Source organism: Saccostrea echinata, unplaced genomic scaffold (genome assembly GCF_033153115.1).
Source record: "Saccostrea echinata isolate AGI-Se365-2 ecotype Australia unplaced genomic scaffold, CSIRO_AGI_Sech_v1 ptg000025l, whole genome shotgun sequence".
NCBI classification, from domain to species: Eukaryota; Metazoa; Mollusca; class Bivalvia; order Ostreida; family Ostreidae; genus Saccostrea; species Saccostrea echinata.
In genome coordinates this window covers 9,637,650-9,652,650 of record NW_026889774.1, presented here as the reverse complement: position 1 = coordinate 9,652,650, position 15,001 = coordinate 9,637,650, and the positions used below count along the sequence as shown (strand labels likewise).

Sequence of the window (15,001 nt, the reverse complement as noted above, 5' to 3'; positions counted from 1 at the left end):
TACATAGTGTAGATTCAAATTTGTTAAGACCAGATGTGAAGAATCAAGATTGGTTTTAAAGATTTTCTTCAATACTGTGATCCCCATTGATTTTGAGGTGAAAGGGTCAAAGGTCAAGATCACAACGATGTTTCTGGATAATATCTCAAATAAATTTAAACGGGAGACATAAATTCATGGAAGTAACTAGAGGCGTGTGTTTGCCAACTTATAGGCAGGGAATCATTTTGTTCATAGTGTTAATTACAAATAGTTTATGATGATTACTAATATATTTTAGTAGTATTTCGGAGTTTGTAGAGGGTCCGGTAGACAAGGCGAGTACAATACACAGGACCTGTTGTAACATATACCAATAATTGTACAAAACAAATACAGATCATCTATGCGGATAAGTGCATGAGGATAAAATGGATTTATTAAGCGTACTCGAGCACACACTCTTACCAGGTATTATTAGAACAATATTTGATAGTTAACGATGACAACTAAATGATTTTTTTTTATGAATGAATGTGTAAAAATGGTTATTAAATCAACTTATATTTTAGACCAAAAAGTGTTAGATGATGCACAACAAGTTTTAGAACAAGCTGCACAGTCTGATCTAGTAAGTTGGCTAATCTTCTTTTTGACCTCACTATATCGCATTGCATGTGCATGGAAATTTTTAAGTTAATGAATACCGTATATCATCGGGTCATTTTGGAGAGCTGCAAAAGTTGGTTTATAATAATTCGCGGGTCAAAAAATAAAAACGAAAAGAAACAAACAAAACAAAGCAACAAACAAAAGCCAAAAAATATAAAGAACCAATTTAAACCGTTATTATTCAAAGTACATGTATTAAAAATGAAAAGATATAATTAAGACGCCAACAATCCAACTCCCTTATTAAATTTGCCAGATACTCCCGATGCAAAATTACTACTACCTGATATATATGGTATTTAATTTGAAGAGCATATAAGGAATACTATATCATTAAAGTTTAAGACTATACAGATATATTTGTTTTGAATTCACCGTCTCGGCTTTCTGGATTTTTCTGATTTATTAAACATCTTTGAACGAGACTATGTTGAAGATTTTTATCGTCAAAACTATATATATATACATGCATAATCTGTTGAAAATAAAAATCTCGAACAGAGAGTGGTTTAAAGTTCAACCTGGTCCCGTTTAGTCTCGTGCTTTACTCATAAATGCATTAAGGTTCATAAACCCTCTGCTCACTCATATAAAATGTTGTTTTAAGTTTTATGATTTTCCAAAACAAAAGTATTTTAGAAGTAAACTACAAACAATTATACTATAGCTTGCGGGGCAAAATTAAACAAAAAAGACTCTTCAACTTGACAAATCTGTAAAGGAATAATAGATTTTTATGTCAATAAGAGTTATCTCTCTTATCAGAGTATCAATGAACCTTAAGCGAGTTTGCTTTCAAGGATTGCAAGTAAATGATTTAAACAAAGTATTCTCCAAATACACGGTTAATTGGAAATAAATTTTAATGTTAACAGGAACGCACTGATTGATAAACATCCTTGTATATTACAAGTTCTGTAATATTGTTACAAGAATATGTCTGTGCAGGAAGTCTTATATGTTCGTGTCCTGATCGGATCATAACTAAATAGGTCATTCACCCAAAGAGTGGAAACTGTCAATGGATCCTGTAAGGACTTGCACCACGCTTAGAAACGGATCTCATGCGAAAAAGGAGTACCTGTGAATAAAAATTCAACTCTAGTTTGATATGAAATCAACAATGGGCTAGATAGTTTTTCTCGCGATGATTATTTTCCCAGAATCCCCTGTAATGCACGTCTGTAATGTAATGTAACGTCTCGAAATAAATGAGAATTTTTTCAAGTTAAGTTCCGACTCGAACTACATGTACATGTATTTTCCACCTCATGTTTGCGATTCTTGAAATTATTTTTTAAATTGGTTGAATCAGACATTGCTGTTTTCATGTTTCTATAGAAATAGAAAATACTTCAGCTCGGGTATCTCTCTCTAGCAACTATTGTGAGATCTTCGTTCTTTTTTTTGTGTGTGTGTTACTGATTTGTTTCCTAAGCATCTGCAGGGGTTTTCCCTCAGTCAGTAAATATACCAACCAATTGCTTTTGAATAAACATATTCAAGCGAATATGCATCTTCCCCTTCTTGTAGAAATCTATTTACCTATTTATCTCGGTAGACCTTTATCTGATTAATATTTTTAAACTGATTTGAAATAATTAACGTACATTTGTGAGAGCTTTGAATTAAAAAAAATGGTGAGCAAAAAGAGGGAGCCTCTTAAGCTCTCACAAACTCTTTATATTTCACAGCCAAACCATTGATTTACTTTGAAAATCCTGGTATAGGCACCAAAATGACTTAGAGGTGTAAACCAGTGGAAAGTAATAGACGTCTTTAGTTTGATCTAATTATAATCAGTATTTGTTTTTCTAAATTATACAGCAGCATGCTCAACAACGCATAGGTGCTGAAGTTGAAATGCTCTCTTGGCGAGTTAGTATCGTGCTGCAAAATGTACAATAAATGCTAGTAAATCAGAATTCTGAAAAAAAAAGTTTTTAAAATTGCAGTTATAAACGACGTATATTTGTTTGTTTGTTTGGTGTTTAACGTCCCTCTCGAAAATTTTTCACTCATATGGAGACGCCTCCACTTACCGGTGGAGGGATGCAAATTTAGACCTATACTCGGCACTAAGGGCCATTGAGCAATGAGGGATCTTAGTGCGCCAGCACCTACTGCGACAAGGGACCTCGGTTTATACGGTCTGATCCGAAGGACGACGCATTTAGTTTTAATAGCAAATGTTGGAGAGTTGTATTTTACAAATTTTGATATACTAAGTAATTTCCTACATTGACATTAAACTTTCAAAGGACCACTTTGTGTTATTGTGTCTTACTTTTCGACTCATTTCAGCACGGTTTTCTGACATCTCTGTCGGGGATCTTGAACAATATCGCCAATAGCAACGCTGGACGAACGCAGGCTGGGCTACAATTGAAAAATCCCCTGTACTTAAATGATTCTGGTATCAATGCAGGATATCAACAGAGATGGCTGTCACTTCCGGAGGAAGTCAGAGGAAGAGTAAAAACAATTGTAAGCTTATTGCATACAGTTTTTCTTCTGACAAATAAGTCTCTCTTTCTCTCTCTCTCTCTCTCTCTCTCTCTCTCTCTCTCTCTCTCTCTCTCTCTGTGTGTGTGTGTGTGTGTGTGTGTGTGTGTGTGTGTGTGTGCGTGGGTGTGGGTGTGTTCCGAATTCTGGATAATCTCATTCCAAGATTTTTTTTTTGTGACGTAGATTTTGGCTTCACTGGGAACAGAACCAATCAGCCCAAGCACAGCGGCCCAGTGTGTGGCCTATATAGCATGTGCCGAGCTTCCATCGGGTTTGTGGCCAAACTTGATAGCCTTGCTAGTCATCAATGTTACCAACCAAAACACAACTGAGGAATTAAAGGAAGCCTCTTTAGAGGCAATAGGCTACATTTGCCAAGACATCGTAAGATTTAGAATTTTGAGGATTAAGAGATCCATTCAAATGATCTGACATGTTTTTTTTAAAACAGCATTTATTTGTGTTCTGATTCTATTTATTTATTTGTTTGTTTGTTTTTAGTGTATGTTTAACATTTTTATTTTGTTTTTACTCTGTTTTCATAAATTTTCCCCGAGATCAACGGGGTTTTGGGGAAAATCGTTTTTATGTAAATTCGTGGGCAGTTACCTCTTCCAATTCTTTAATTAAATTAAATAAAATTTGTTATTAGTAGATCACCCAATTTCGTGGTCGTGCTCAACGATAAAAACATTAAAAATTGGTGTTAAGTGAAAACTGATGAAACCACGTATTTTTTTTTTCTCTGAGGTAAATATCTGCTCACGTGATTTTTTTTAGGATCAAGCTGTTCTTCAGAGTAAATCAAATGAAATTCTAACAGCAATTCTTCATGGAATGAGACAAGAACAACCCAGGTAATATTTTCTGTGTGTTAAAAACAAAGTTCAAAATTTAAAAGCATTTTCTCTTTTAAAGGTTAATAAGCACATCTGCCCAATATATGGTCAACAATGAATTTCTGACTCTTCCTATAATTTTAATTCTTTATTTTTAGTAACCGTGTGAGAGTTGCAGCTGCTAAAGCATTGTGGAATTCCTTGGAATATTTAAAGGCTAATTTTGACAAAGAGGTAATTTTTTTCAATGTAAACGAATTCTAGCCTTCTTTAGCCAAATGCTTGGGTCATCTTAACAGATAGTTGTTGATAAAAAATATTTCTGGTGAATAAAGATTTCAGTACATGTTCCATTGACAGAAATTAAGATTAATAAGACATGGGTAAGAATTGTGGAGCATGGGTTATAACTTTTTATCCTCTTTTATTGGAAAATGAATAACAAATTTACTGTTTTACAGACGGAGAGACATTTCATCATGCAAGTTGTGTGCGAAGCAACCAAATCACCAGACACAAAGGTAATGATATTTTAGAATGTGATTTTACTTTTAATATATTTTAGTTACGATTGTTGTGTTGTGTCATTTATTCTGAGACCGGTCAAATCAAATTAAAAATGTCATTTTTCTTTGTAGAATGTGAATTCTAATTTTTTCTCTATTGCAGGTGAAGGGTGCTGCTTTGCAGTGTTTGGTGAAGATTGCTTCCTTATATTATAAACAAATGGATTCATACATGGGTCCTGCACTCACTTCTGTAAGTATTTTTTTTCTGCTTTCTACATAAAAATATCACTACTAAATTGTTCTTTGAAAAATGATCACTGTGAAATTAATTACTCTACTTTCACGATTTTCGTTGGTTTACAGATAACAATGGAAGCCATGAAGAGTGATGTAGATGAAATTGCCTTCCAGGGAATTGAATTTTGGTCCAATGTTTGTGAAAAAGAAATAGCTCTTGCTACTGGATTATCGGAGGTCTCTTCCATTTATGAAACTTCAATGCAATTAAATAGCATTTCAAAACGGGCTTGTTATATACTTAGTATACAAGCTTACATGGACAAAAGTCTCATCAAATTTTTCTTATAACTGTTTATTCATTATAGACTTCTTCTACAACGCTTTTAAAATCAGGGAAACTGGCTACAAAGCGTTTAAGGTGTTTTGTTGTTTTAACGTCCCTCTCGAGAATTTTTTACCCATATGGAAACGCCACCACTTGCCGGTGGAGGGCTGCAAATACACATACTTGGCATTCAGGGCCACTGAGCAGTGAGGCATCTTTTTCGTGCCGGTTTATACGGTCTCATCCGAAGGACCAGACTCTACGTCCCGCAGTGGAATTTGAACCCGCGACGTAAACTGTTGTGCATGCAAGAGCAACCTTATAAGTGAGGTTACACTAGGATTTCATGGGGGGAAATGAATAATACATTCACAAATTACTTTTCTACGTCATTTTTGCGGTGCTTGTATGTACAAAAAAAGTTCTGGACAAAAATGTCAGGACTACTAGGTTTCAAGTTATTTTGACAAGTGAAGTATATATTTCTTAAGTACGTGATTTTATCGAAATAAGTCCAAGGTATGTCTTCTTTTCTTTCGATCAGGCTGCTGAGCAAGGAATGCCCTCAGAGAGAGGAAGTCGATTCTACATTCAAGGAGCTTCCATGTATTTATGTCCAATCTTGTTACAAACACTGACAAAGCAGGTAAAATATTTACATAGATCAGTTCATCGCCTGTTCTTACTGATGATAGAAATTGTTTCAAGAAGGGAAAAATTAAGATAGAGAACAACATTAAATTCGATTCGGAAAATATACGAAACATCATTATTGATGAGAGAAGTTGTTTCAAGAAGGGGAAAAAATTAAGATAGAGAACATTAAATTCGAGTTCGAAAATATACGAAACATCAGATTAAAAAGTAAATTGAAGCTGGAAAAAAAGCCTGTCCACTTCTCTAAAGAGAATATCTAGAAGCTTACTTGGGGTCGAAAAGCGACGTGTTATATTGTTTTTAGTCCCCTACCGGTGAAACCGGAGGGGACTATAGGTTTCCTCTGAGTCTGTCCGTCCGTCTGTCTGTCTCTCCCTCTGTCTGTCTGTCAGTTTGTCCCACTTGGTTTTCCGCACTTTTTTCACAAACGCTTGCAGATATTGAGCTGATTTTTGGTATGTGAGTGTATCTTGATGAGTTATAGATCAAGTTTGCATTTCGTTCCGCTTCATTGACTTTTGACGGAATTATGGCCTTTTCAATTTTTAAGAGTTTTCCGCAATTTTCTTCTAAACGCTTTCAGATATTGAGCTGATTTTTGGTATGTGACTTTACCTTGATTACTTATAGATCAAGTTTGCATTTCGTTCCTCTTCATTGATTTTTGACGGAATTATGACATTTTCAATTCTTAACGGGAACCAGATTACACTTGCCGGTAGGGGACTAGTATTGCTAATGCAATACTCTCAGAATGCTTGTTGTTTTGGGCAAAAGCACAATTCTCGGAATTTCTCATGTATTTTAAGCTGTAGCCAAGTATTTGTTTGGAATATGATTTATAGTGTCCTTAGATGAGCAGTAAGGTTTTGAAATTTTCATTTTTATCCACAATGCCAATTTGGTGCTGTACTTTTAAAACGCCTTTTGGAACACTTAATCTTTCTTTCCAAAACTCATTTTCAAACAGAACTAGATGCTGTCGCAAGACAGTAATAAATAATACTTAGAGGAAAGTGTTTACCTTTAAAATTATTCTACGGTGTACTAGGTAACTAGTAAAGAAGATCCCAGAACCTTGTTGCATATCTACAGGACACCATCCATCATGTTTAAGAATAATGACGTTTTCTGGCCCTCAATTGGCCTCCCTGATAAAAATGAAAATTTCGAAACCTCATTGCATATCTGATGGACATTACTAATCATATTCCAAAAGAATTGACTTCTGCATAAAATTTAAGAGGCATTCTGGTAACGAGGTTTCCAGAAAAAATGTTTTTTTTTCTCACCAATTGAAAGAACACAAAGGAGAATATACTTGTGTACAGGTATTACTGTTGTATGACAGAATCAAGTTTCTAAATTATAAATAACTGTTTGAAAGTGCTTAAATGCATTGTTATTTTATAAGTAAGTTAATATTTTTACAGGATGATGTGGACAATGATGAATGGAGCATAGGTAGGGCTGCCGGAGTCTGTCTGAGGCTAATAGCAACTGAGCGCAAAGATAATATTGTACCCCTCATTTCACCCTTTGTGATAGGGAACATAAGTGATGGAAATTGGCGTTATCGCGTGGCGGCTGTTATGGCTCTCGGTTTGTTGATTTTTATTGTATTATTTTTTTGATTAAGCTTTTAATTTACTGTAAGAGCTTCAAAATTCCACTGATATTGGATAACCAAGCCTTGCATTAACTGTTGTAATAAATACTAATTTTCTCCTGTTTGCTAAAGAAATTTTAATTTCGCAGGGCCAATTTCTCTTTTGATATTTAAAAAAAGAACTTCCCTCAAAGGCCTGTATTTTGATCAATGTTTATATATGTGTATTCCAGGTTCAATATTGGAGGGTCCAGATCCTGAAATGCTTCAGCCAATTGTAAGACATGTCATGCCTATGCTTATTCAGTTGTTGAATGATCTCAATATTATCGGGAGGATCACAACAGCCCAGATTATGAGGCGGATCTGTAAAATCGTACCAAAACCCATTATTACTGGACATCAAGTCTTACCGAGTTTTCTTTCTGCCTTGATGAATGGCCTTACTGCTGGGCCAACAGTCGCCAGTCAGTTTTGTTGGGTGTGTTTCCAAGTGTAATGTGTTCCTTTATAGTTACGATGGATATTTATATCCGTAGATCAATTTTAATTTTCAACATTTTCAAATTCTGTGCCACAGATTAACCAAGTTTAATAAATTTGGTGTTAAGCCATAACATAGAACAGTACTGTCATGTTCTAAATTTTGAATTTACCGGGTGGGAGTAAATACAAAATTTAGAACATGACAACTAAATTTTGTATTTACTCCCACCCGGTAAATTCAAAATTTAGAACATGACAGTACATATGATAAATTTATAGATAGTAAAAAGCTTTTAAATTTTCCAGGATAAATGATTTCGTTTCTCCAGACATTGATTGCATTTTAATTTTTGGTCTGCAGACCATCTCGAGTTTAGCAGAGGCTGCCTACGTTAGTGCAAGTCCGGAGGGCGACCCATCTACATACTGTTTATCCACTTCTTTTGCAACCATTGTAGAAAATCTAATTCAAGTCACCGACAGGTACTTTATTTATATGACTAATTAGCTCAATTAATTAACACTGTTCGTAAATTTCAACAGAATATAAGTTGTTAAAATAGGGTTGCACTAAAGGAACACTTTGACAGAACGTTTAACAATATTTATATCAATTTTAATTTGTTAATTTAGATCAGATGGAAACCAACATAACTTAAGAAATGCAGCATTTGAAGCACTGACAGAAATGATCAAAAACAGCCCTAAGGTAAGTTTGATACATGTATTATCAAACTTCTGTGTGTTTTACCGTTTGAACTTTCATATATTTGTAATGTTTCTTATGTTAATTTTTGTATTTTACCCCAGGACTGTTACGGGATTGTACAGAAAACAGCAATTGGTGTTTTAGAGAAACTAGACAGACTGCTGCATATGAAAGTAAAACTTTTTTCCTAGCTGCCGTTTTTACCTTATAGAACTACATGTAATTCAAAGGGTTTATCTTGTTAGCTGAGACTCAATTTCAAAAGCATTTTATTTTCATGATGCAAACTTTATTATATCAGTTTTTTTAGTACTATTTATGTTTGCAATATTTTTTGAGTTTATTTGTTTTTTTTTTATGAAGTTTAAAAGTGGTCTCATCATTTTCTTTACACAGAATAAGATTCAAGTCCCTACAGATCGTGCCCAATACAATGAATTACAATTCTTGATTTGTGACACATTACAGGTAAATTGATGTCAATGTGTGATCATGATTTTTTTTAATTAAAATTGCATAGTTATTTGAGACACTATAGTATACTGTGTTTTCATTAATATTCGTGGGCATCAATTTTCGTGGATTTAGTAAATATCACAGTTTCGAGGATACGTAAATTCGTGGATAATGGTCCGAAAAGAAAAAAAAATTGTCTGTCATCTTTTCATATTTTCTCGCGCCGTATGCTTTAGCGGGAAACATCATGCAATTCAAAATGTTAAGAGTACGTAAATATTTTTAAAAAATTACTAACAGGTGAAAACTTTTATTTATTATTTATATTTTACTCATCTGTATTTTTCAGAAGTGGGAATCATACTGCGTTTACAACGCAGTATGGTGTAACAATAAAGGCTGCGGCATCCAAATACTTTCTCCGCTGTAACACTTTGAGCTCGCTGGGCCAATTAAATATCGGATATTGAAATAGAATATTAAAGACAATTAATTAAAAAAAAAGACTTTTATTTAATCATCGTTTTGGGGAAAAGATGTGCAAGTATCTCAAAATATAAAGAAAATTTGAATTTATCATTTAGGCGCACATGTGTATACGGACGATAATTAAGTGTGGCAACAGGATATTAAAAGTAACAACAATTAAGTATTTTCAATATACAAAATTGTTTAGATACTTATTTTCACATGCACGGAGTGTGTTTCTGATCTTGACAGATATCAAGACCCCCTTGTTTGTAGATCTCCGAAGAAACACATGTATATATGCTCGCTGGATACGACTTCACGCTTAAAGCCGTGATAGGCTTCGAAATGGCAGAACTTTCGCAACATACATACCCGTTATCACTTGTTAACAAAAATATGTTTCTAAGCAAATTAACAGATAAAAATCAAATGAGCATTAAATTGTGTTGATAATTTGTATGAATTTAGCCTGTTTTGAACAGAGAGTAATTAATTATTTCTATCGGAATTTTTATTTAACGATAATTATTTGTTTTCATTGTGCAAGTGATAATGGGGGTTGGACCCTTATATATTGTTTGAGAATAACAAATCTAACACATTTACGCCTGATTATCATCATTTTTAGTAATACCTCTGATTGGTATGTGTACTGCGTAGACAGGTCTACGTGTTGTTTGTTTAGCTCAAGAATTAAAACATTTTTACTCAAAAAGTCCAGATAATTATGTAAAAGTGTTTCTTTCATCTTTTTTTTTTTAATATTCTTAAAATGATGAAATACGTTTATAAAGTTGATCGACTCGACAACGAAATCCACGAAAATCGGTGTTCCACGAATAATGATGAAACCACAGTATGACATTTACATTGAAGCGGAGACATTTTTCTTTGCATTGTAAAGATTAAATTGTGTAGCTTGTATTGATTTAAATAGATTTCATGGATGCATGATGCTGGATTTTTTTTCAGAGTGTTCTTAAGAAATTGACGCGTCAAGATGCTCTCCGGATCTCTGACCAAGTGATGGGTGTTTTGTTGCGTATGTTTACAACCGGCGTTCAAGAAGATGCTCTTCTGACAGTGTCCACACTAGTAGAAGGTACAAATAGTACAGATGCTTTTGTTTTAATATTAGTTGAAATTTTAAATCACTTAAATTTCAATGCAATACGTATGCTGTCCTGCAGACTTTCTCTTCGTATAAGAACAACCGTACTTTTTGGACGATATATCCGTATTTTTCTTTCCTTGTAGGCACTGGACTCAACCTAATAAGCAGATTGTTTTTCATTTAAAACTTGTGCGATAATATTACAACTTTTCAGATTTGCTATACCTTTTCTTTTGATACTGATTAAAATATTAACAACCGTTTCCAAAACATTATTCTGGCAGCCCATAAGATTTGATCTTCATTAAAGTGACAGTATGGCGCATCTCATCAAAAAACTGACTAGATAAAATTTTCCGACAAGATTTGGAATTTTTTACTACTCATAAATGTATAAACTTTCAGAAAATTACAACTTTTACAATTAAATAATTTGGATTATCTCATTAAAATTAATAGTTATTTATGGGACGTAAATATATACATCACAACGTGTTCGGGGTTCCACATTCCATGCTGTGCACGCATGCGTAGTTCTCATAAACAAAACAGCATGGTTAGAGAGGGAATCCCGGTAGGCCTGCTACATTGACAAATTCGACTAAAAATAAAAATAAACTGAAAATAGAACTTGAAAAAGCAACTTTCCTGACTAAAATTTAGTTTGGGGATTAACATAATCGCTGGGTAAGGACGAAACGGGAACTCGGCGACACTCACGCAGGGCTCTCGAAGGTTTGTTGATACTTGTTATCATTTCTCATTTTTCCGTCGCTTTCAAAGAAAAAAATAGTGTAAACGCAACATAAAAAATACATCTTTGACTTATAAATATTGTTGCCATTTGAAATGCTAATTTTTTTTAACTGTGCAGAAAAATTTTTTGTTTGACATTTGCCGCGATAACGTATTTTCCTTTCTCAGACCCCAATACACAAAACGTCAACATTTGTACTTTTAATTCTGTTAAATTCGCCTGAATGCAGACTAAAATCTTTACGATCATTATTTCAGATTATTTTATCAGGATGTTATGATAATTTGTGTTTTTGATAATTGTTTTCATCTAATATTCATTATAACTATAAACTCTACAGTGTAGGCACGTGCCGCTTTAGAATTCACGTGGTACAAATAAACAGATCTAAGATTGCTCCAGTTCGTACGACCCTTGATTTTCCGGCAGATTCTAATTATGTTAATTTTGATTGAGTAGAGAATATTTCTGTTTCTCAAACTGCTTACGTCAACTTTATATCTTATTTCTTAATGACATATTGGGTAAATTTGGATGAAAAAGCACACATTTTGCAGCCGTACTGTCGCTTTAAACAATTGGATGTGGGATTCAGTATTCTTACTTAGACAGAATATGGTGAATACTCTACGGAAAAGTGCTTTTGCAATAAATAAATTCTCTTGTAGTTTTAGGTGGGAATTTTGCAAATTATGTGGATGCATTTAAACCAAGTTTGATTGCTAGCTTGAAGAATTCTGAAGAACATTCAGTAAGTTAAGTTTTGTTCATCAATATGCTTAGAAATACATATGGTTATGTTTTGAACTAATCTTTATAATAGTATAATATACCCTTTGGTTTTGAAGTATACGATAATTCTTTTCCAATTTAAAGGTATGTTTGGCTGCTATAGGTCTAGTGAGAAACTTATGTCAAGCTCTAGGAAGAATGATGTCGCCATATTGTGATGAAATTATGTTATTGTTGGAGAATTTATGGGTAATTGGCTTAAACTTTACCTTGCTTATTTTTCTTAGCATTTTCCATTCATTTAAAAGTAAAAGAATTTTTATATATGTAATTGTACAAGATGTGACACACTTTTTCTTCAGAATTCCAATTTGCATAGGTCAGTGAAACCTCATCTTCTCTCTGTGTTTGGCGAGATTGCATTGGCCATAGGACCTGATTTCAAGAAATTCCTGACCAAAGTCATGACTATTCTACATCAAGCCTCCCAGGAGAAGGTGGAAAAGGTACGTCTTCTATAATGGTAAAATCTTATATATGAAGCATAAAACAAACTATAATTTTGGTTCAAAGATTTTAATGCTTATGGTATTCTTTTTTCTGTTTGTTTGCTTTTATTTTTATTATTTTTTATATCACATAATTTGGAAGAATGTTGTAGACTTTTTCTGTTGTCTACCTTCAAGCTGTATTCGCCTCTGTAGTCTTCCCAGTTATCATAAATCACATCCTTACAATAGCTTAGCATTGGTATTAATTAATTAATGACCATGTTGTTGGTCTTGATCTTATTAGTTGTCATATAATTTGATCATATTTCAAAGGTCAGTAATACTGGCCAGTGACAAGATATTAGTAAAATGTATAGCTGCAGATCTTAAGCTCGCTGGTCTAAAAAAATTGGGATGGACGATCAAATTTTCTCAGACCAGCGAGCTACAGATCTGCAGCTTTAAAATTTTATATAGATCATAACTATGAAACTTTTGATTGAAATGCATTCAGGGACATGTCAATAAGGTATAAATGGTTGAGGACAAGAGGTATGGTCTATTAAGAGGGAAAAAATTTCTATTTTGGGTTTTAATAAGTAGAGTAAGACATAGGAATTTAATACTTTTACAGACTGATTTAGACATGATTGATTACCTGAATGATATAAGACAAGGTTGTCTTGAGGCCTACACAGGAATTGTACAGTGTTTTAGAGAAGGTGGGAAATGTGAGTTAACAGTTATGAATCATTTGAATGCAAATTATGATTATACTTGTTTCTTCAAGTTCTCCTATGGATTTTTTGCTCTAAAAAACCCAATGATTTATATACAAAGAACAAATTACGCATTGTGTAATCTTTTCTTGGCATGTTCAATTTCTTGCACTTCTCTGTTGTATCAGCCATTAATTGTCATTTTATTGCATGCAGTACTAATGATAGTGTAATTCACAGGGCTGTGGAAATAATGTTTTTCATTTTGATACTTTACAATATTTTGTAGTGGATGACGTTTATTTATTACTGCCATATATTTCCCAAATAATGTCCTTCATAGAGAATGTTGCAATGGATGAGGATCATTCGATGGAAAATATATCAGCCTGCTGTGGACTCATTGCGTAAGTTACATTGCCTTACTTCGTAAGTCAAATGAGGTTAGGGTGGACCTATTAGGACTGAGAAGTTAATTTACATCAAATGTGGACTTACTTATACATGTAAATCAGGAATAGTCCACTTTGATGACAATACAGATACATTTTCCAGATTGATATTTATTGAGTGAATAAAAATAACGATCAGCAGTAGAAATGTTTTAAACCATAGAAAAATTATACTGGATTAACTGCACTCTATCTTGAACACACCACATTGCAAGAAATGGTTTTTTTTTCTTTTTAAGGAGAAAATATACTTTGAATATTTCAGTAAGTCAGAAACCAGACAAGAATCCTACCTAAAGGTTAAAATTGATACTCCAATAAGAGAGATATTATCCCTTTATAAAAATGTCAAATTAAAAGGTCATTTCTGTAAAATTTTGCCCCGCAAGGTTTGCTGAAATTGTATGCATTCTTAATCTGAATTTGATTTCTTTCGGAAATCATAAGCATTAAGGAAAAAAATGTATGTATAGTGAGCAGAGGGTTGATGAACCTTAAGCATGTTGAACTTTTAACAATACCATAGAAACTATATCAACAAATATTTCATCCAACGGTTCCAAGAGATTACAAAAGAACAGCGTAAACAATCATAACAACTAAGATGGGGAAAGTAAACAATCATGACATGATTTTTTTTTGGTATTTTAAAAAAGTCAAGATGGCAGTAAAGAATAAACTTGTATATGTTGTCCTTCCTAATGTCTATGCAATACCAGTATTTATAATGCTGAGTGTTGTGATACATCACAATGCAGTATCTTTGTTTTCTCTTAAATATTTTCTGCTCATTGAAGCTCAGACTCCTTTGCATTTTTTTTATATTATTTGAATATCTTCTATAGCATAGCAAAGTAATGGATAATTTTGTACTTTCAGAGATTTGTGTACAGTACTTGGAGTAAGAATGCTTCCATATGTTGATAAGGGGACAATTCAGGGATTGGTTACTAAAGGGCTAAATTCCAGTACTAAGAGAGTTAGAAATGTAGCAATGTGGGCTACTCAAGAAATAAACAAACTAAAAAGTATTTCATGGTAAGGTCTTTTCCACATTTGCTCTTCTTGCTGATACAGATATGTTCAAAATATCAAAATATTTAGGTTTTTACTGGATGCATAAATGTAGAATACAAAAGTAGCCTAGAATAATTGTTAATTCTGATTAACAGAAATCGTTCATTTAATGGTCATTAGTTCATAGTTCTAGCTTCCTTTCTTTACTGTAATTTGTATCTTCCACAAGGCTATCTGACATTGTTTAAAAAAAAAAGAT

At 33.4% G+C, this 15,001-nt stretch overlaps 1 protein-coding gene across 1 annotated transcript; it reads left to right on the top strand.

Annotated features, from left to right (window-relative positions):
- Positions 1-410: 410 nt before the first annotated feature.
- On the top strand, positions 411-14,767 carry LOC133191964 (importin subunit beta-1-like). Its single transcript, XM_061327755.1, has 23 exons — positions 411-450; positions 552-610; positions 2,956-3,138; positions 3,343-3,543; positions 3,940-4,016; positions 4,157-4,232; positions 4,460-4,519; positions 4,668-4,757; positions 4,871-4,981; positions 5,617-5,739; positions 7,163-7,331; positions 7,572-7,819; positions 8,186-8,307; positions 8,458-8,533; positions 8,635-8,706; positions 8,930-9,001; positions 10,433-10,562; positions 12,000-12,082; positions 12,208-12,312; positions 12,426-12,569; positions 13,189-13,285; positions 13,563-13,680; positions 14,605-14,767. Exons 1-23 carry the CDS (start codon positions 411-413, stop codon positions 14,765-14,767), a joined length of 2,619 nt encoding a protein of 872 aa, XP_061183739.1.
- The last annotated feature ends 234 nt before the right edge of the window (positions 14,768-15,001 follow it).